General features: G+C 35.5%; 1 protein-coding gene across 1 annotated transcript; it reads left to right on the top strand.

Moving 5' to 3' along the window:
* The first annotated feature begins 18,442 nt into the window (after nucleotides 1-18,442).
* Nucleotides 18,443-22,656, top strand: LOC140961568 (uncharacterized). The gene is made up of 6 exons (XM_073420177.1): nucleotides 18,443-18,580; nucleotides 18,690-18,822; nucleotides 19,154-21,023; nucleotides 21,179-21,475; nucleotides 21,919-22,175; nucleotides 22,322-22,656. The coding sequence occupies exons 1-6, from the start codon at nucleotides 18,526-18,528 to the stop codon at nucleotides 22,530-22,532; spliced, it is 2,823 nt and encodes a 940-aa protein (XP_073276278.1). The 5' UTR covers nucleotides 18,443-18,525; the 3' UTR covers nucleotides 22,533-22,656.
* The last annotated feature ends 932 nt before the right edge of the window (nucleotides 22,657-23,588 follow it).

The raw sequence follows: 23,588 nt of genomic DNA, 5'->3' as shown, positions 1-23,588 counted from the left end.
GTTATACACCATTCAATCCATAATATTGTATATAATTGATATTTTGTGAAAAGTTTATAAAGATGATTGTTTTCAATCTTAATGCATGTGAATATCTTGTTTCCATCAAGATCTTTCTAACGTTTTGAGAATTGTTGAGGGAGAGATGCAAACCGAGGGATTCAAGGGTTGGTATAGACGCTATAAAAGAGAATTGAAGGGACAAAAGATAAAACAAGGAGCCACATGGGGCTGTTCAGCCCTGCATGCAAAACTGCGTGCAGGCCGTGAGTGCAACGAGGGGGGGCAGATTGGGTTCAAACGGCCATGGGGACTGCATGAGACCCTAGCCGTGGTCTTGAGTGGAGGATAAAGGTCCTAGGAAGGTCTAGGGAGGGTTTGGTCAAGGATTGGTTGGGATGGTTTAGCACTGGAACCAAAACTCCACAAACATGCTCTTGTTGGGATGTTTTGGTGCATGTGGTTCCTAGGGCTAAAGGGATGGTGTAAGGGCTGGACCAGGGGCTGGGGATATGCCTTAGGGTCCTTGTGAGGGGATGGTATGAGGCAAGGTGCGAGCCAAGGACTGGGACAGCAGCTGGTGCGCGAGGAAGCTGTGGTATGCAAGAGGATGCATTTGTGTGCTGCTGGAGCGAGAGCTTCAGAGCTTAGGGCATCTGGTCTGTGTCCTAAAGGGCTTGATCATGGTCTTATTTAGGGTCTAAGTAAGAGGTCCATGGCCTGGTTCGGGTTCTCTTCGATCCGTGGTCCGTTCGGGGTCGTAATTTGTCTGAACGTGTCAAAATAAGGACGATTGAGCCTAGGTTAAAATTTTATTTCCAGTTTCGGTTTTGGCTTGGGTTTGGGGACTTCCAATAGCTTAAATTGAGTCTTGGGATGTTAGTAAGGTTCTGGTATTGGGTTGGTTCAAGTCAGAAGGGTAGTTTGGTCGTTTGTTTAACCAAAAACGCGAAAACGGTGGTAATCGAGTCATCCGGTAAGCGAATTGAGTCGTTTTAGAAGCATAGGTCTAATGGATCCGTTCTCACACCTGCGAAGGTGCTTCAAATGCAATAATCCCAATGAGCTTCAATAGCTCGTGTTCTGATAATGTAAACACCGATGAAATAAATCGAGTTTGGTTTTATACGAAGCGGAAGACACTCGAAATAATCCTTCGTTAAGAAAGCTGGCTAATTTGAAAGTCATTTAACTTGTGTAAACTGAATAACTGAAATAAGAGGGATCAGTTCTTGCATATATCAGTTCAGTTATGATGAGAACTGAACTAATAATACCTCGAATTGATCAAATCAATTTAAAAACGATAGTTAAAAAGTTAAGTACACAAGATATGTTTATAGATGCTCGGAGACTTCAACTGCTCCTACGTCACCCCTTCTACCACCTTGGGTAGGATCGACTAGAAGAATTTGATTTATACAATTCTTTGTACAAATCCACTCAGCTTAGGACTTACCCTATAGCCTAAGTGAACTCCTAGTCTAGACTGAAGGAAACACCTTCTAGCCAACACCGGTTTAACATTTATGTGTTAAAGGCTACATACACAAGTTTAACGTCCTTGTGCAAGACTGACTCAGCTTTTCCATACGCTCTACTTTCTGTACGTATGTGAGTGATGGTGTGTGTGCGTTTGTGAGAACTGATACACCGAGAGAAAAGTGCTTCTAGTCTAAGCTGATAACACTTTGAAGTGTTCCCTCAAATCTGTGCTGATTGCTTCTTGAAAGCTAATATGAGTTGAGCGTGCCCTTTTTCTTTTCTGTTCTTCACACACTTTTGTTCTTTTTTTTTAATGTTGATGGTCTTGGTCTTGTATTTATATTGGCTACAAGACCGTTCATCAAGACTCATCAAATTTGTCTGTTGCAGTTTGAATTTGTTCCTCTATATTTGTTTCTTGTCCTTTCTGACAGCCATTCTGGAACTTATTGACTATAAGCTCTGCTGCAACGTCCATTATTGTCCTTTGATTGGACAATTATTTTTCATTAATGCGCACAACTGGATTCCACATAGATAAACTTGTTGTGTTCTGCAAACTGATCGGTTCCTAACTGATGCTTTGAACTGGTAAGTTGAACTGGTTTGGTGAAATCAGTTGGCTCGTCAGCTGAACTGATTTCACTGCTTCAGTTGAACTGGTCAGCTGGGCTCTTAATCAGTTGAGTTCTTCATCTGCTGGCCTGGCTTCTGAAGGTTTTCTGCCAAACTACCTATCAGCTGGTCAATCAGTTGAACTGGTTCAGTTTTGGGCAATCAGTTGACACTTTCAGTTTGCGTCTCGATAGTTTCAGTTTAGGCTCGGTAGCTTTCTGCGCACTTAAGTAAATTTTATTAGAAACAAAATAACAAGTTTTGTTAACATATAAATCAAGATTACGAAAATGAAATGTTCAAACAATCTTCTCCTTTTTGATGATCACAAAACTTGAGCAATTAAAACGTTTTTTTTAAAAAAATTAATACTGATTGTCCCCTTTTGTGAGAATCAATAAACATTTAAAATATTTAAACGAGAAAAAAAAGAAAGAAAATTTCAGTTCGAGGGATAGTTAAGGAAAACTCCCCTTCAAGAACTGAATTAAAAACGAGTTTAAAATCTTTTCAGTTCGAGGGATAAGAAAGATCACCCTCAAGAACTGAATTAAAACCTCCCCCTTAAAAATATAATCATTTACGCGATTTAATGAAGTTTAAGCATCTTTTAACATTCAAGTAGTTTAGGCAACAAATCTTGAGATAACAGTTCAGTTACATAGAAATCAATTGGATAAACATGATGTTTATTTAATCAAATAAGCTTCCATTGTATCATACATTTAAGCACACCAACATGTGTAAAGGAATTGCTACTACAATAACGAATTTTAAATAACATCAAGTATCAGTCAGTTTATACATAATAGAACTGAATATACCAATTACTGGTTGCCTTGAATGCTTTGAAATGCTGCATCGATCTTGAGTTTACTTTGCCAGAAAAGCAGCTAATTTGCCACGGACTTGAGCTGACTCAAACTGGACTCAACTGATACTGGACCGCATTGATCATCTATTTTGATCTTATATGACAATGAAGCGGCGGTATACTGCTGATGATTAAGCTCTTAATCATCCAACATTTCAGCGTATCTGGGTTTCGTCTGTTGATCAACTGAACTGGTAGGCTGAAAACTGAAATCTTGTCCGCTGATCAGTTTAGCTATTATGCTGTCAGTTTGATCTCAAAACCCTGCAAGTTGCTAAAGCAACATAATACGGAGTTGAGAGAAGTGGTTACAATGTTAGTTGCAGATCCAAAAAACTTCTCTCTTCTCACAGTAAACTCATATAAAAATTTTAAGAGAATTTTGAAAACCATTTTAAATAACATTTTGAAACATATTTTAAAATATCAGTTTTCAAATGTTCTTCTTAGAACAACTAACTTTGATACCAATTGATTGATCGGTTCTAACACTTGTGAAGGTGCTTCAAACACAATATTCTCAATGAGCTTCAATAGCTTGTGTTCTGAGAATGTAAACACCGATGAATTAAATCGAGTTTGGTTTTAAACCAAGCGGAAGACACTCGAAATAATCTTTCGTTAAGAAAGCTGACTAATTTGAAAGCCTTTTAACTTGTGTAAACTGAATAACTGAAATAATGGAGATCGGTTCTTGCATATATCAGTTCAGTGCTACTACTTAAATTATAATTCACCAAAGTGTAGGTTGTCTGTAAGTAATATATTTCGTAAATACGAGATCGATCCACAGAGATGTTATTTTAAGTTTAAATTTATTAATTTATAGATTACCAAATGCAAGAACGAAGTTTACAAATTATAAATTTTGTCAAGGCTCGAGGATTTATTCTTGGTTTATGCAATATTGTTTAACTAAAAGTAAAACAAAGGAAACCACCATAAATAATGGTTCCAAGAAAATAAAAATATTTAAACACACACCTAATATAATATAGTTCCCACTATAGAAAATATCGAATTCACCGATATTTTATATATGGTACCTATGATTATATATATATATAACTATATAAATATATAACTGCATAAAATAAATGTTAAATTAAATCATTATATTTCATTTAGAACAACCGGCAGAGCCACGCTATTGCCTAAATGAAATATATGATTTAATAAGTTAGTTGCGGGAAAGAAAAAGTTAGTTGCGATAAAGTAAAAGTTAGATGCGGAAAGTAAAAGTTAGTTGCGATAAAGTAAATGTTAGATGCGGAAAGTAAAAGTTAGTTGCGATAAAGTAAATGTTAGATTGTTAGATATCATAATATTTCATTTAGAACAACCGGCAGAGCCACGCTATCGTCTAAATGAAATATATGATATAATTATATATATATATATATATATATATATATATATGTATAATATAACAATAATAATTGATGAAATATTTATTGTATCAAAATTAAACAACAAATCAAGATAACCACTTAAATGGTATCAAGCATTTGATGTAAATTGATAACAACAAATAATTCATTTTTATACCTACAATAAAAAGAAATTAGCAAAATGAAAAGAAATAAAGAAAGAATATACAAAATATAAACAATCTTACTTCACCAAGAATTCATCCTCTTCACCTTGACATAATAGATTTAGCTTTCCATGAACTTACTTTTGATCAACACTAAAAACATCACTCATAATTTGGAAAATGAAAAATATATTGGAACTTAGAACTTTTATACACACTCACACTATATTTTACAATGAGATAGAATGATTCTCAAGCTAGCACAAGGCCTCTATTTATAGGCCAAATGAGAGAAAGGGTCAAAAATTCTATTAATGCAATGTAGTTGTAATAGTAGTCTTTGTCTCCTCCAACTTCAATTCCATGCCCCTTCTTTCAATGCTTTGTTCCACGACTTTAATCACCGAATTTGACTCAGCTCAAAACAGCAAACATGTGGGGAATTGTCTGTAGATGAATTTGGCCACTTGGTTCACCTCATTTGGTTAAATATTGAAATAGTTATGATTTTTTTACTATATGCTGGTCATGGTGAAAGTAAATTTGTCCTCCTTTTGGTATTTTCACAATTTGATCATCTTAACCAACTTTTTAGGCAATCATGTCTTCTGCAAAGTTGTAGATAATTTCTCAAGGATTTCAAAAATATTTGAATCACCTCCATTTGAATTTTTTAGCTTGAGTTATCATTATTTTACCAACACGTAGAAAACCTGAAAATAAAACATATTTAGTAAGACATTTAAATATAAACACACAATACTAAAATAACATAATTTTATAATTTTAATGAAACTTAAATTTTAAAATATAGGTTTTAACATATAATAAATTATTAATTTTAAGTTTCATCATTCAGTTATGGTGAGAACTGAACTGATAATAGCTCGAACTGATCAAATCAATTTAAAAACGATAGTTAAATAGTTAAGTACACAAGATATGCTTATGGATGTTCGGAGACTTCAACTGCTTCTACGTCACCACTTCTACCACCATGGGTAGGATCTACTAGAAGACTTTGATTTATACAATGCTTTGTACAAACCCACTCAACTTAGGACTTAACCTACTGCCTAACTGAACTCCTAGTCTAGACTGAAGGCTACACTTTCTAGCCAACACTTGTTTAACGTCTATGTGTTAAAGACTACATACTCAAGTTTAACGTCTTTGTGAAAGACTCACTCAGCTTTTCAATACGCTATAATTTCTATATGTATGTGAGTGATGGTGTGTGCGCGTGTGTGAGAACTGATACGAAAGTGTTTTCACACACTGAGGAAAAAGTGCTTCTAGTCTAAGCTGACAACACTTTGAAGTGTTCTCTCAAATCTGGGCTGATTGCTTTTTGAAAGCTAATATGAGTTGAGTGTGCCCTTTTTCTTTTCTGATCTTCACAAACTTCTGTTCTTTTTTTTTTATGTTGATGGTCTTGGTCTTGTATGTATAGATGCTACGAGACCGTTCATCAAAACTCATCAAATTTGTTTGTTGTAGTTTGAATTCGTTCCTCTATATTTGTATCTTGTCCTTTCTGACAGTCATTCTGGAACAAGACTTTAAGCTCTGCTGCAACGTCCATTATTGTCCTTTGACTGGACGATTGCTTTTCATAAATGCGCACAGCTGGATTCCACTTAGATAAGCTTGTCGTGTTCTGCAAACTGGTCGGTTTCTAACTGATGCTCTGAACTGTCAGTTGAACTGGTTTGGTGAAATTAGTTGGCTCGTCAGCTGAACTGATTTCACTGCTTCAGTTGAACTGGTCAGCTGGGCTCTTCATCATCTGGTCGGGCTTCTGAAGGTCTTCTTCCAAACTACCTATCAGCTGGTCAATCAGTTGAACTAGTTCAGTTTTGGGAAATCAGTTGAATCTTTTAGTTTGCGTCTCGATAGTTTCAGTTTAGGCTCGGTAGCTTTCTGCGCACTTAGGTAAATTTTATTTAAAAAAATAACAAGTTTTGTTAACATCAAAATCAAAATTGCGAACATGAAATATTTCAACAAGGTCCTAAGATTGAATTTCCAGCAAACTACTGGATATTTTATCATTGGTATTTTCAAAGGTTTGAAATCGAGTCGTTTTCGTTAAGTCAATGTCCGTGGTCATCCGGGTATGTATAGCGTTGAATAGTGAACGGTCGGTTCGAGGAAAGTCGAGGGCGGTTTGCAACTTTCTAAAACAATTACATATCCTGTTAAATATTTTTTTTAGAACTTTAAAGTATATGCATGATATATGTTATTTTCAAAAGTTTTAACGTATCTGCATGTTTATGCTATTTTTAGCAGTCTCGACGTATGAATGATATAAGCCATTTTTAAAGAATATGAAAAATTATGCATGTTTTTATGAAATGATAAAGTAAAGGAAAATATTTTTGAGAAATGTGAATTGATCGTGACGTAAAAGTAGTGTGGGATCCGTTGAAAACGGGAACAGTGACCTTGCAATGAAAAGGGAGTGAACCGTCGAAAATGGGGGGCGAAAATCTCAATAATAATGGATCCGTCGAAGAAGTGAACGGTGAAGTTATTTTATGATAGTTGGAGGGATCGTCGATGAAGTGGACGTTGAACTCGGCGCCCTAGTACTATGGTTTATAGATTGATCAATCGACTGAATGTTGTCACAATCGAGGATCAGAATTCACCTAAAAATATCATTTTGTGGAAAAGGTTATATGTGTTCATGATTTAGAAAGTTATATATATTTTTAGGGTTTCGCATTTGCACGAAAAATCTATTTTTATTAAACGTAATTTTTACGCATGTGATTATATAAATATGTGCTTGCTCTATCAGGTTTGAGCATGCTGAGTCATTATACTCATTAGGTTTGAATGGTTGCAGGTGAGGATGATGTTGAGAAAAGCACTGACGATTGAGTGGATCGGGTTCGGCAGTACATTCCCAAGGGTCTTTAACTTTCGCACTACTAGATTTATATTTAAAGTTTGTAAGCAAACTTTTGAGGATTATTTTATAATGATTTTATGCTTGTTTTGAAGTTTTGACGTTGGATTCTTTTGGAGTTATTGTGCGTTTTTACGATTAATGATTCATGGAGTTTTTATGCATTTTCAATTTTTGGATGTTAAAATATTTTATAAAGGTGATAGTTTCGGATTTTAAAGGAAAATTTATATATATAAAAAAATTAGTAGTATTTTAAAGTTAAAAAAGAAGGGATGTTTCATGTTTAATAAGTTCGTCCATATTTTTTGATGTTATTAAAACATCATCATTAAAACAAACATTAAACTAAAATAATCTTTAAATAGATTATTCATTTTTTTAAATATCTCGGGTGCATTAACCAAACTCATCGGTAATACTTTTCAAATAAAGTGACCTTGTACTGTGGTGAAAGCTGTGAATCTCTTGCTTTCTCTTTTCATCCGAATTTGATAGAATCTAGACTTACAATCAAACTTAGATAATATTTTGGTGTTGCGTATACAACTGATTAAATATTCTCTACTGAGCATAAAATTTTTATAAAACTCGTGAATTTTATTAATTTTTGATAATTAATTACTAATATGAGTTTGTTCCTTTTTATTTGACCATGATTTCTTTCCTGAAAACCCGGACCGCTATATGATGATATTTCCACTTTGATTAAACCAAGGTTTAAATGTTCTTTGATAATAATCTGCATATTTTTTTAATAATTTATGTTCATTGGATAGGCTTACATCTGACGAACTCATATTCATGGCATTCCTTAATTTTAAGGCTGGTTTGGAGTTGGTTTATGTCTCACCATGCCAATGGATCTTTATTGTAGACGAGTTATAAAAGTAAATATCTCTATTGTTTTCAAAACCATGACCGCGACCACTTCCACGTCCACATCTACGTCCACGACCACGACCTCGACCAAAACCTTGTCTTTGACTTTGATTTTGGTTTTCAGGTATAAATTCATTTTTACTTACAGCATTTAATTCTTGAAATGTTGTTGATCTTGTAAAGGCCTAGAAATCCTTACTTGAAAATTTACGGAAAAATTAAAAATTTTCTTTTATACTATATGAAATATCCAGTTTATAAAATAAACTGTTAAATAATGTATCATGTTTAAAAATAGCAGCGGAAGAATTTAATGTTGTAAAAATAACTGTAAAAATTTTATCCAACGTTAGGTAAAATGTTTGAGCGATAACAATAATAAATGCTGAAAAGTGAGGTCCTCGGGTCCCACTACTGCCGACTCGAGCTGGCTCACTGATCCCCGCCCTCGGTCCCGACATCATCAGTACCTACAACAATCAAGTCTAGTGAGTCTAAAGACTCAGCATGCATATATCGTAAATAACAAGTAAATAAATAATAAAGTCGCATGCAAGTGAAAATATCCTGTAATGAGGTGTAACGTAGAATATCATTTCAAAGGTAATTATAATACGTGCATAACTGAACTGAAAATATCATAGTGAAAATGTTTGCTCCTTGGAGCCCTGTAATGAAATAACTTGTAATAATTTTCTGGTGAGATTATGGTCTATGCAAGTGGNTAACGACGCGGCGCGGCGGAGACGGAGTGCTCTTCACGTTCTTACTTTTTCTCTCTTAATTCCTTTAAACCAAACATGCACCATAATTATTATAATAGCTTAAAAATCATAAACGTGATGCATTAACATTTAAAAATATCATGATTTGTGCTCAGGGCGCTGCTAGGACTAAAATCTCACCCCGGGTGCAAAATAACCATTTTGCCCCTATAAACCCAAAAATTATCGTTTCAACCCTGGACCTCTAAAATTGACCCGAATCTTACCAAACTCTTTAAATTGTCCCAAAACATTTTTAAAAGCATTCTTAGACGTAAACTCGAGCCAAAATCGTAATTTAATCGATTCATTTTAAAACTTGGACCGTGGTCCCGGTTTTAACCCGAATCAACTCGAAACTTAATCAAATTTTTCTCAACTTTTTACACTCCTAATAAACACTAAAAAGTCATAAAACAATGTAACCAAGCCCCTAAACCCACGGCTGAAAATTCCAGAAAACCACCTACAGTTCGGTCCATTCTTTATTGCACTCTAGCACCCTCATCTTCCCAAAATTCACGCACTAGCCAAACCCGATGTACCAGCCATGAACCAACCAACCATGGACCTAGACCAGACCTCAATGAGCCTACCAGAACCAAGGAATCAGCCACATGCACAAGAGAAAACGCGATCACTCCCTTGCCTCCAAAGGCCACCGCCCGCGACCGATTTCTCTATCACAAGCTCGCTCGGTTTCAGTGATGGTTCCAGCAGTGTTCGAGCTACCCTCGGCCTTGGCTCAGCCTCCACACGGTCTGGTTTAAGCCTCGGATCACCCTTGCACCGACGGTTCCAGCCCATTCACCCGATCTCCTTCAACCCACACCTTACGCAGCAATCATCCCTCTCGGCCCTTCACACTACAACCCCAGCACACTTTCTAATCCGGGAAACAGCATCCTGTCATCATGAACAGCCTCCTAAAAACCCAACACAGCAGCCCCTTGCACGAGTCACCAAAGAAAACGTGAGCCACAACAAAAAGAATGAGGGAAACATAATAAATCAGAAAGATTTTCCTCTTTGTGCCTGGATCGAAAGAAATATCATGCAAAAACACATTCCACAAAATATATGACATGTATGATGCGAAAACAATAGGTACAATGCGTGCCTTATGTGTTTGATGATCAACAACGAGGAAAGGAAGGCTTCCTTTGCAAGAGCAAGAGAAATCGATGGGGCCTCTAGCTGCAAGTGGTGAAAACGAGAGGGAGATAGGTGCTTTGAATGGGGTGTCGGCTGGTACAAATATAAGGTTTAGGGTAAATGGTGTTTAGTAGCTTAATTATATAATAAACAATTAGTTAATGAGCCCTAAAATTTTTAGTTAAAAGCTAGGAAGAATTTTAGGCCCAAAAAGCTTAAAAGTAGGCCCATTAAATCCAAACACGCTCTCGAAAAATATTTCGTGTTGAAAAGATTTTGAAAATATTAGCCGAACCATTAAAATATCCCCCGATTCGATAAAATTTGCGTACCGTTAAAAATAAAATCATGCGGGTAAAAATACCCAAATAAAATCCTATTTTTTAAAAATACACTTAAAAATGCTTTAAATTAATTTATAAAAATAAATCGTGTAATAAAATAATTTTCCTTAAATTCTCCGATCTCCGTTCCTCGATCGAACGTGAAATGCACCTAGAAACCCTAATGCGTGAACTTTTAAAATTTCATGAATTAAATCCTATCATGCATGAATTATGCAATAAAATGCATAAGAATAATTAAACACAATTTAATGAAATAAACATGAATTTAATGCTTTAAAACAATTTAATAAAGTACCAAAGAATTTAATAACTCGCATGCATGTGGTTCATGTGAACCTTCAGATTTTCGGGACGTTACAGATCTAGTGGGTCGGGACTGATGATTTCTCATTAGCAGCTCGTTGTTCTTTTCCGCCACAAGAAGATAGGCGATAAGTTCAGAATATCTCGCAAATCCATGCACTATATATTGTTACTGTAAAGTTATATTTGATGCATGAAACATGGAAAATCTTGGAATCTTAACATATTCCATTCATCACGGGAGGTCGGATGTATAACTTCCTTTATATGTTCAAATCTTTGTTTTAATCCTTTCCACAGAGCCATGAGATCTTTTTCGATGAGATATTCACATTTTAAACCTTCATCAAGATGTCGACACAAAAATATTATAGCTTTTGTTTTTTCTTGTTATGAAGAGATACCATTTTCTTTAATAGTCTCGCTTAAACCCAATGACTCAAGATGCATTTCTACAACAAGAATCAATGGCATATAATTTTTTCCCGTAATGTTGAGCGACAAATTCGAGATTTGCCAAATTTGACATGGGGGTACTATAAAAATAACAATGCATTTTATTAGTTAAGTTATAAATTTACTAAAATGACAATGTAAAGTAACATATAAATTATAAGTACAATCATTCTTAAAAATAAAGAAAAAACACGAGGCGGATATTCTCCGATAAATACAAGACTAGTGAGTATAATAACGAAAATAATTATAAAAAATAACCTTTAAAGAACCTTGTTAGACTTAATTTAATTGTGGTGATGAGAGTCAAAACCAGTAGATAGTGTTAGTAAAACCAGAAGACAGTACATAAGTAGAAGTTTTCGTATCGTCTTAACAAAGCAGCACTCTTCGTGTACTTATCAGCTTAGATAAACAGAAGCAGAACTTGACATTTACTAGAATCAGAACTTATCGAACATATATTAAATGTTAGCGTTACTTTACCTGGTAAGAGTATTAAATGCTTCATTAATGCTGAACAAAGTTATTTAATACGTTTTACCAATTTTGGTATGAAAAAAGACTGATTATTCTGAAGCTTTCTGTATGAACTTTTTTCGGTAATAAAGCTGATTCTATCAGAAGTCAAAGAAGCCGTTTTGTTTATAGACATTGGAATCAAGACTTCTACAAATACACAAGATCAACGACGTTTATACGTTACCCTACCTGAACTCAACAACGAACACATTCTCTATTATACAAACGTCGATTTGAGCACTCAGAACTACTTATCATCTTCAAGCTCAATATACAGAAAAGTAGCACACGCATCATAGTAGATATCTAATCTTTTGAGATTATATTGTGATGACTGTTTCTTACTTTCTCTACAAGCTATTCACGTTACTATATCTTTGAGAAGAGTTTGTAAATTGGAAAAGAGTCTTTTCCAGTACTTTGCTGTATTTGTTTTACTGCGTTGTGTAACTAAGAGTTTCAGTAGGCTAAGGTTAAGCCCTACTGAAGTGGGTGTGTACAACTGTTGTAATGTAAAATCCAAAGTCTTTTAGTGATACCTTCTGGAAATAGAAAAAGGGGAGACGTAGAAGATTTTATCTTCGAACTTCCAGAAACAACCACTGATCTGCTGCCTACTGTTCTATTGTATTTCACATTACTCCATCGGATCGTTTCTGCACTTACTTTTGTGATCTGGTGCACTTGCTTTCAAGCAAGATAAGCTATAATCTCTAACAGGATTCTAGCACTCTTTGCAAAAGCACCCAACTAAGAAAAGTGTTTATTCATCCCCCCTCTAAACTCTATATCGAACCCCAACAAGTGGTATCAGAGCAGATTTTTCTTGTTCTATATTTACAACAGATATGGTTTCTCATGTTTTCAAAAGAAGACCTTGATGACTGGAAGATCCGGATGCAAGCTCACCTTGCAGCTCAAGACGATGACATGTGGTTTGTCATCACAGATGGTCCTTTAAAGATTTTAAAGCCTAACACTGCTACTGCTGTTACTGAGGGGCACCCCAAATGGTTGAGAAGCTGGAAGTTGCCTTTGGAACTCTTCTGCTGAATCAGACTCTAGAGAAGACTCCGAGAGAATACTTGTATCATCCATTTGTTTTTATTTGTTATTTGTGTAAATGACTTAGTTTCTGAACTTGCAGGTATTTATAGAAAGCTTCGGAGAAGCTGATAGACATCCATCTACTCAACCTGCATGAATATCAAGAGTCACCTGTCTTTCCCTCAGATCTCGCATCTTCGCATTTATTAGTTGCATTTATCGAGGGGGAATTATTATTTCTTTTACTGATATTCGCTTGTTTTGTCAGAAGCAAAAGAAGGTTTGTCTTTTCGATAAAACAATGTGTCTACTGGTTTTTATCAAAGTGTTGGTTATACTTCAGTACTTTATGAATTTCAGTAGATATTATCATAAGACGACAAATCCTCTTCTGATTTTCTTTAATAACAACATGGACAGCCCGCCTATTTTAGTATATTTTAAAATTTTGTCGTACCTGACACTCTGTTTAAACTTTTCAAATTCAACCGCAAACATATTGACACATGTCCTTATGTTTCACTTACGGTTGTACATTTTTTAATATTAACCGCCTCTTCCATATCATTTCATTTTTACGTTTTCAGACTTTTGATTTCTAACTACTGCTTTCTCTCGCACTGATCTATTTTACAGAATCTACTTCGAACTCATTCTATTTGCAGAAATGACTGGAGCATACACACTGAATGCTTATCAAGTTAACTTTGCTTCAGTTCTGACTATCAAGGACGAGAATCTTGTTCGGATGTTTAAAGCAGTTGAAAAATATGGTATCAGAAAGTTCTTGGAATCACGCACCATCATCTACAAATCTACTCTCTTGGATTTCTATGCCAAATCCACTGTCGAGGAATGGAAAATCATCTATTCCCAAGGAGATGCATCAATATTCATTGATGCTGCATTTTTGGGATCGACGTTCTTCCTCCCACTCTCAGGTACTTCTGAACTTTCAAGTATTTCTAAGGAAGAGATGTCTACTGCTCTCTCTTCTTTCTCAGCTACTGGAGAGGAAATCTCTCCTTCTTGTTTCAAGAAGCTTCTGAAGATGGAATACCAAGTGCTTGCTGACATTGTGGCAAAGGCACTTCTGATTAAGGCCGGTACTTTTGATCGGCTGACTAAAGAAAAATTTCAAGTGATGACAGCCATCACTTCTGAAATCAAAGTGGGCTGGAGTCGATTTTTGTTCAAAATCATGAAGGATATGATTGTAAGGAGAGGTATTGGCTTTGCTGTTAAGATTAGCACAATGCTTAAGGATGCTGGTTTTTCCTTCACTTCAGAACAGGATGCTTCTTATGTAACAATGTCCGATGCCGACAATTTACTTGCTTTGAGGCCAAAGCCTACTGTGGCTGAATTTATTGCTCTAAAAAAGGAGGTTGGAGATGCTCAGACTGAGGTTCAAGGACCTCAAAAGAAGATCAAAAGGAAAAGAGTGGTTATCCCCACTGATTCAGATAAGACAGTATCTGAGGAGTCTGCTGTTCCCACCAAAGCATCACTCCCTGCCACCTCTAGCAAGAAGAAGCCTCGCACGGCTCTCCGCATCAAGAAAACATCAGCAATTGTTGATTTAGACACTGTCCTTTTGAGACAAGTGTTTCCAGAAGCCACCTCTTTCAAACCAGAATCTGTCACTGTCACCAAACCAGCAACCAGTTCTACTGCCACCACCTCAACTACTGCCCCGACTTTCAGAGCCTTATCTGGAGTCATCGTTCGGGAATCTACTGCAGGGTCTTCTGCATTTACACATGTGCTGCCTGTATCTTCTTCAGATAAAGGCAAAGGAAAACTCGTTGCAGAACCACAATTTCACGGCGCCAAGTCATCCGTTTTAACTGGTATTGATCTTTACATTGAGGAGATTGAGAAATTCGCTCGTGAAAGCATGACTTTCTTTGATGAATGGCATAAGGTTCGAGTTTTCTATCCTCTCACATATTTCATAACACCAGGTGCATTTGGAAAAATGGTGAAAAATGAGAAGAAAATTTTTGACTTTGCCAAAACTGACAATGTCATTGAAGCCATGAGGAGACGAAGTTACATTCTTGACCAGCTGAAGTGTCAGAAGCTGGAATCTGTAATAAAGACTCTTAAGTCTAATTTTGATTCATTGATTCCCACTGCTGCTCAAGATCAGAATGTCAACCAAATTCTGACCGAAAGAATGAGAATAATGAGTGAGCTATTTCTTGCTCAAGAACAGGAATTTGGAGAACCTGTTCGGTATCAAGTAGGCTTTGTTCCAGACTTTATTCAGACTAAGCCAGTTGAGGAAAGTACTGTAGCTCCCTCAGAAGCTAAGGTTTCTAGTACTCCTGCATCTCTGAAGCAGCCTACTCAATCTTCATCTCTCCTTTCTGTTCGAGAATTGGCTTCAGTGGATGAAGTCATTCAATCTATTGCTCTTATTGTCTCTACTGCACCAAAAGCAGTTCAAGCTGATGATGTGTCCCAACCAGCAGCTCTATCAGCAGATCAACCCTTGGCAGAATCAGATGATGCCCCATCTCAATCACTGCCGAATTTAGAGATTTTTTCTGCTGAACATCAAGCGGAAATGGTTTGTTGAAAGTTCAATCTGAATCCATTCCAGCCGCTGAGCAACTAGAGGCCATGGAAGCCGCTGAGCCAAAAGAAAGTGCAGCTCCTGAACCATCTACTGCTGCTGCTGGAACTTCTGCTGATCCGTCCACTGCTGTTACTTCTGCTCCACCAGAACTTGATTCCTCTACTGCTTTGATTGTCCCTCCTACTGATTCAGTTGTCTGCATTGCTCAGATTGCTGATATCAAGCAGCGTTTAATGGAAAGATCTCTATCTCCAGATGAAGAACACTTTGATCTTGAATCTGAGATTGACACACTGAAACGGAATGTTGACAGACTTTCGGAGATCATCAAGACGTTATCCTATGAACATGCTGGTGAAGTTGATGCCACCAAATTCTTCCGAGAACGCGTAACGAAATATGTTATTAACACGGCAGAATCGTTGGCAAAGCTTGAAGTTGAATCCAACCTCTTCAAGAAAAATGTTTTGACTAGTCACGCCAACATCGTTCTTGGTCAATCTGATGTTCTTCGAACTGTGTCTGATCATGACTTGTCTCTTCGCTCAATCTCAACTAAAGTTGAAGCTACTGATTCGAAACTTGAGGCCATCGAAGCCAAGATTGATCCCAATCTCAATCTCTTCTAGCCATTAATGATCGGGTTTCAAATCAAGTCCCATTTCTAAAGATGATGAATGATAGCATTATCCATCTTACTGGGCGAGTGGATGAATTACTCACTCGCATTGATGCCAGAAAAGGGGAAGCAGTAAGTAGGACAGAAGGAAGGGCAGAAGAAGGTAGATCTGGAGGACAAGCAGAATCTTCATTCAGAAGCCAAGATCCTCAGGATGAGGATACACTGTTCAAGGATATCGGAACTGATGACTAAAATTTCATGATTAATACTCTTTTAAGTTCTGCTTTACTGATTATTCACTTATCGATTATTTGGTTATAATTGCTATCTGCTTTCATATTCATCGTAACTAACTTCTAGGTTTTGGCATCACCGCAAAGGGGAAAATTGTTAGACTTAATTTAATTGTGGTGATGAGAGTCAAAACCAGTATATTGTGTTAGTAAAACCAGAAGACAGTACATAAGCAGAGGTTTTCGTATCACCTTAACAAAGCAGTATTCTTCGTGTACTTATCAGCTTAGATAAACAGAAGCAGAACTTGACCTTTACTAGAATCAGAACTTATCGAACATATATTAAATGTTACCGTTACTTTACCTAGTACGAGTATTAAATGCATCATTAATGCTGAACAAAGTCATTTAATACGTTTTACCAATTTTGGTATGAAACAAGACTGATTATTCTGAACTTTTTTGCATGAACCTTTTTCCGTAATAAAGCTGATTCTATTAGAAGTCAAAGAAGTCGTTTTGTTTATAGACGTTGGAATCAAGACTTCTATAAATACACAAGATCAACGACGTTTATAGATTATCCTACCTGAACTCAACAACGAACACCTTCTCTATTATACAAACGTCGATTTGAGCACTCAGAACTACTTATCATCTTCAAGCTCAATTTACAAAAAAGCAGCACACGCTTCATAGTAGATATCTAATCTTTTGAGATTATATTTTAATGACTGTTTCTTACTTTCTCTACAAGCTATTCATGTTACTATATCTTTGAGAATAGTTTGCAAACTAGAAAAGAGTCTTTTCCAGTACTTTCCTGTATTTGTTTTACTGTGTTGTGTAACTAAGAGTTTCAGTAGACTAAGGGTAAGCCCTACTGAAGTGGATATGTACAACTGTTGTACTGTAAAATCCAAAGTTTTTGAGTGATACCTTCTGGAAACAGAAAAAGGGGAGACGTAGAAGATTTTATTTTCGAACTTCCAGAAACAACCACTGATCTATTGCCTACTGTTTTATTGTATTTCACTGTACTCCATCGGATCGTTTCCGCACTTACTTTTGTGATCTGGTGGACTTACTTTCGAACAAGATAAGCTATAATCTCTAACAGGATTCAAGCACCCTTTGCAAAAACACCAACAAAGGAAAGATTTTATTCACCCCCTCTAAACTCTATATCGATCCCCAACAAAACTTCTTCTTCTTCTTCAAAAATTTTGATGAAGAAAATATTTAGGGAGGAACAGTAAGTTTGGTGTGATTGAATGTATTTGTGAAATCATATTTATAGGGTAAAAACTAGCCGTTTACGACCGTTTATGACCGTTACAAAAAAAATGTATGTATATTTAAATTTTATGGTAATAATATGATGTATATAATGTTAGTCATGTTTAAATAATTATATATATCACATCACAATATTATAATGAGTTGTCAGATACTCCTTTTATATAATATCGTGACATTATACAAATATGTATATAATTATTATATAACACAATAAAAATATATAAACAATGAAATAATTATATCACGTTATTATAATGAGGTGTCTTAGACTCCTTTTATATAATAACATAATATTATTCAAATATATATACATATACCATAAATAAATAGTAATCACAATAAAATTATATAAGCAGTGTAATAATATAATCATATCACGTTATTATAATGAGGTGTCATATACTCTTTTTATATAATAGCATGATGTTATATATTAAATATATACACAATAAAAATAAATAAACGGTAAAATAAATATTCTTACTTTTGAATATTGTTACCTTTCTCTTGTAATTTGGATCTTGGAAAAATATGGAACATGTTAATGATAAAATTTTCTCTCTAATCAATTGTGATTTTCTTCACAAATTGATAGACATATTTATAGAATTTCTTTTGAAATAATCCAAAAATAAATACATTATTACATACATAATCACACACTAATTTTCAATATTTACAAATCTTATTTTCGACATTCAAATATTTCGACTCTTATTTTTCAACATTCAATAATTTTTTATTTTCAACAAATACACCATTTTGTTGAATACCCAATTTGTCCTCCATTGCGGTTTTGGTTTGGTTTCCTTCAACCTCTGTAAAACCCTCCACAAAAGCTCTGTTCTTGCGGACACGTGAGAGTGCCTCAATGGCCCTCTCTCATCTCCTTCAACCCAAATCAAGCCTCCCCATTTGCTTAAAAAGTAAAATGGCCTCAACGTATTTCGCAGATTTATCATTATTCTCGGATAATGTTTTATATTTTATGCAAAATTTGTTGTTGATTATGCTGATTGTAACTTCTTTTTGCAGGATTTTCGACGAGAAAAGTGTGTTTTTATTCTTCGTTTTTCTCTACTAGTGACAGTGGCGGGACACCTCAGTTAAAGAACGATGCTGCTGCAGAGGAGAATCGAGATATGACGGTTGAGCCACTTGTAAACGAGTAGGGTTTTCTGTACATTTTAAGAAATTTTGAATTTTTTAATGGATAGGGGAGAATCAGCAACTTTTTTCTGCAAAATGATTTAGTACATGTTTTATGGACCAAAATGGTGGAAATGATCCGTTGCAAACAAGATGGTCCATTTAATAAATAAGTTTGTGTGACCTTTCGAACTTATTTTTTGTCATTGTTCAGATGATGAAATTTTTTGTTAGTTTTGTTCTTGACGGGAATTGGGAATGGGGTTGGTCATTAGTATTTGTCTGTGTGTTTCACTTAATGTCCATTCTTTTCTATATTTCGTTAACTTTTACGATCATTGAAACTCTAGGTCTGCTCATACAAAACCTGACATCGTATCAAGAGCATCCGGGAAGGAAAAGGGAGCACCATGGTACATTTTAAAAGATGTCGTTGATATCCTAAAAGATAAGATGCTTGGCAATAATCAGCCACAAAATTATTATGCTATTGATGCATCAACACATATGGATTGTACAGCTTCGGTGGTGATCCCTTCTAGTAATGTTCTTGTTCATGGAAGTGGTGAACTTCAAGATTCTGAGGCTACGACCAAACTCCAAAATGACTTTATTTTTAATGACGAAGAGGTAAACGTGGACCATGGAAAATCTTGTATGGCAGGTGAAGTTTATGAGGAGCAGGTAAATGGAACTACCTCTGAAGTAAATCAGATGCTTAATTTTCCCCAAGCTGCTGAAAATGTAGATAAAGATGCATTTAACACAACGAGAATGCGTATGTCCCCAGGTATATCATCTCTAAGTAGTGGTGAAAACTACTGCGAGGAAGCAGCCCGATTAAATAATTCCAAACTGGTTTCCAAAGAAGCTGAATTTCTGAAATCTGACGAAGTTTCATCACCCATATTTTTGGATCTGGAAGTGGATCTGGTTTCAAATCCTGAGAATTCATCTTCTCTACAACCTCTAACAATTAGTGTGAATTCTACTGAACGCGTAAATGTGGAGAAAAATGAAATTATTATTGACAATGTATCTGTTGATTTTTGGTCTGAAAGAGGAGCATTCTCTGGAATATTTGATGGTCCAAAGAAGAGTATCAGATTAGTGGATCTATTCCAGAAGAAAAATCATGATCAAACATCTCCTGAGGCCATAATTGAGCAAACAGATCCCGAGGAAACTCTGTCTGATTTGCTCTTAAAATTTGAAAGAAAAAGGGTGTCACAGTTTAAGCATTCTTCTCCCGCTGATGACTTATCGCCAGATGCAGCAACTTCTGATTCAGAGGCCGATAAGTTCAAGGAAATTTCTCTCATTGGACGTGAAAACAAACTGCAAGAAGACAAAAATGTCAGGTTTGAAGGGGATCAGAACTCTTCTCCATCAAAGGGTACTCAAAATATATTTGATCTAACAGATTTGGACACGAAATCGGTTAGTGATCAAATAGTTGATGAAAATTTTAAGCCCAGAAGTCTGACGTTTACTCAGTTCGAACACTCAAATGAACATTGTGAGGTGGATGCAGAAAAACTTTCCGACATAAAAGACTTGATTGACTTCATTAAATTGCAGGAGGGTGTACCATACACTTCAACCAATGATAATAGCGACACAGGTCGCATCACAGAGAACCCATCAAATTCTAATTCACAAAGACCTATCTATGATGATCTGTTGACTGCATCAGATTCGGCAACTGAAAAATCTAAGCTTGAGAATCAAAAAATAAATGGTATGCATTTTGAATCCCTTGGTGGTACAGAGTTAAAAGCAACCTTTGATTTTCTGAATCCGACTATGAAGATTGATGAAGAGAAATTGAGGAACAGTGTTTCGTCTGAGTCTTTAAATTCTGATTCTCAGAACTTGGTTGACAGTAAGAGGTTAAATTCAACTGATTTCACGACTGTGAAATATAGGATTGAGGATGAGGAAAGGGTTGATTTGGATTTTGGATCCCTTAGCTGCACAGAGTTAAAAGCAGGCATGGAAGTTCCAAATCCCACAGAGAACGTTGATAGAGAAAAGTTGGAAAACACATTCTTGTCTAGCAAAGAATCAAATGACAACAGAGTTGTTGTGAAACTCCTGCGTAAAGCCGCTACCGTAGAGCATATAATAGAAACTTTTAAAAGATGCGGGACAATTTCAAATATTGAAATTCTTGATGTTGAAGGACCTTTGTTTAAAACTGCTTACATTCATTTTGAGGTCAGTAATTAGCTGCCTCTCATCATTTATTGTTTTCATTCTCAATTGATTATGTATGTAAGGATCAGATAGAAGCGCCCAATGTGTAAAACGAGGCCAAAAACAGCATTGTGCTGACAAGAGATATTCATTTATTTAACTCTGTTTTAGTGCAGACAAGAAAAGGGTTTCAAAGAGCTATTGGCCAAATTGATATGCTGGGGCGACATGGAGTTGTAACAGTGAAATCAGCCACCTCAAATAAGAACGTGACAGTTCCCGTTCCGAATTTGATCGGTGACCCTAATGTTCCGACTGTATTAATAAAAAATCCTTCCCGGACAGTAAAGATAAAACCTTTGACCCCTGCCGTAAGATTACATCATATTGAAGAAGCTTTGTCCTTCTGTGATAGCAACGTATCCGGATATTTCTTGGGTGTCAAAAATTCTGTTGGTTTTATTGAATTCGAGGTAAACCTATTGTTGCATTTCTTGGATGGAGTATTTATAGCTAAAATGTTTATCTTGTTGAATTTGAATCGCCGACCCATTTGTGCTCTTTCATCACCTTATGCATAGTTCCAATATCTTATATGATCTTCCACATCAACAATAGCTATAGCATCTCTGCTGTGTTTCACCAATCATTCATTGTTTGGTAGGCACCAGCTCTTCTCGTACAAACGCTATAAATTTGGTCTTTTTTGTTCTGCGTAATCGATTTGACCCGATCCTGCTTTTGCATTGTCTGGTTTAACGTGAGTAGTGCAGCCTACCGAGTTAATTTTTCGACTTCTGTCAGTACAAAAAACACAAAAACTATTCTTCCTATGGCTTTTCCTTTAAAACATGTCCAAACATCAATAGTTTGAAACCTTTATTTAATCATTTAAACTTTGAAATGCTATTTCCAGACAGAAATTGGCAAAGAAAGGGCGCTTGTGAAACATTCTATCAATGTGTTAGGAAAGCAGTTGGCCGTGCTAAGAATCGATGTCCCAAGAACAACGGTTGTGAGGGTTTCGTACATAGATTCCATTCCACACGAGAATATCATGTCAGTATGCAGCTCATTTGGAAAAGTAAGGGTTCCAATTATAAGATGTCCGGGAATTCTTGACGTGCATTACAAACTTACTGAATGGCCAAACATGTGGAATATACTAAACAGGTCAGTGCATAAGAAGTAAGCATGCATATGCATATAATCCCCAGCATGCATAAACACAAGACTATATATATTTATACTATATCAACGTTCCTTTGATTTTAAGTAATCAATATACATAGTTCTTGATCAGTTCATTTTACATACAGATTGAATGGTGTCCAGATAGAAGGTAGGCGATTGAGAGCTGAGCCTGCTCCCGTCTTTCCCACCGACATACTGTCAGCTCTGTGGCATCAACCAAAAGAAAGGAAGGGTGTGAAAAAAACAGCATTGGCTTTGTTGGAGAAACTCAGGAAGAATATGCGAGGCACGGCTGAATTAGATTCTCTAGAACAACTTTTTGAGGATAGATTTTAATCAATGAGCAAAGGAAATAATAAATGTTTTGCTAAAGATTTTGTTTCATTAGCATATTCTTTTGCATATCAACACATTATGTCATCTGATGGGAAAAGTATATAGGATGCGGTCTCTTGGTTCAGTATAGTCGGTTTAATGTAGTCAGAGCAGGAACAGTCAGACGCCCTCTCAAATTAAAATCACAGTATTATATTCTTGGGTTCGTCATCTTTCGTTTACATATATAATCTTATATTTAAGCTTCGTAGATAATCGAATGTACTATGGTTTAGATGAAGCCATGAAGGCATTCTTTTGCCTCATTTTACCTTTTTTTTAATATATATATATATATATGTATATATACATTCTTTTGTCTCGTTTTACCCTTTTTTAACACACACACACACACACACATATATATATATATATATGACTTCGGATTGTAATATAATCATTATCACTTTAACATACAATATCATAAGCGTGTACAATATTTTATTTTACAAAAGATGATAAAAATACGAATTCAACAGAAATGTCATGATCTTGTCAAGTTAATATTTTCATTTTCTCAATTTCTATCTTATTTGGAGTACTAAAATCTTATATCTTGAATTTACAATAAATAGAAAAAAATAGAGGTAAAGTCTTTGTGGACTTAACAAAGAAATAAATCTGGCTTATATATAGTTAACAAATCGAAAGATAGTATATCAGTATAATATCTCGATATGAGATTACGTGTATCAATAGTAACATATCGTCACAAAATATATTGCCAAATGAAAAACAATGACTATTCGGGACTCTGAAGTGAATATCGTGTGCTAAAGAGCCAATGTGAACTTACATTTCCGGACCGAAATCGCGTTGTTCAGATGAACCATATTCAAGAATATAAACATGTTGTTCAATCATAATAGTCAATCGGTAAACATGTTGTTCGTTAGAGAAGCCTCGCTTCGTTAGTTTACTTTTTTGTCTCTGTTTCAATCTCAAACTAAGATAATTTCCTATAAATATAATTTGAGTGATTTTACATTGGTTAGGATATGTAATATGTGTATGAAT

The sequence above is a fragment of the Primulina huaijiensis genome, chromosome 16 (assembly GCF_012295235.1).
Source record: "Primulina huaijiensis isolate GDHJ02 chromosome 16, ASM1229523v2, whole genome shotgun sequence".
Classification (NCBI taxonomy): Eukaryota; Viridiplantae; Streptophyta; class Magnoliopsida; order Lamiales; family Gesneriaceae; genus Primulina; species Primulina huaijiensis.
This window is presented reverse-complemented; position numbering and strand designations above follow the sequence as displayed.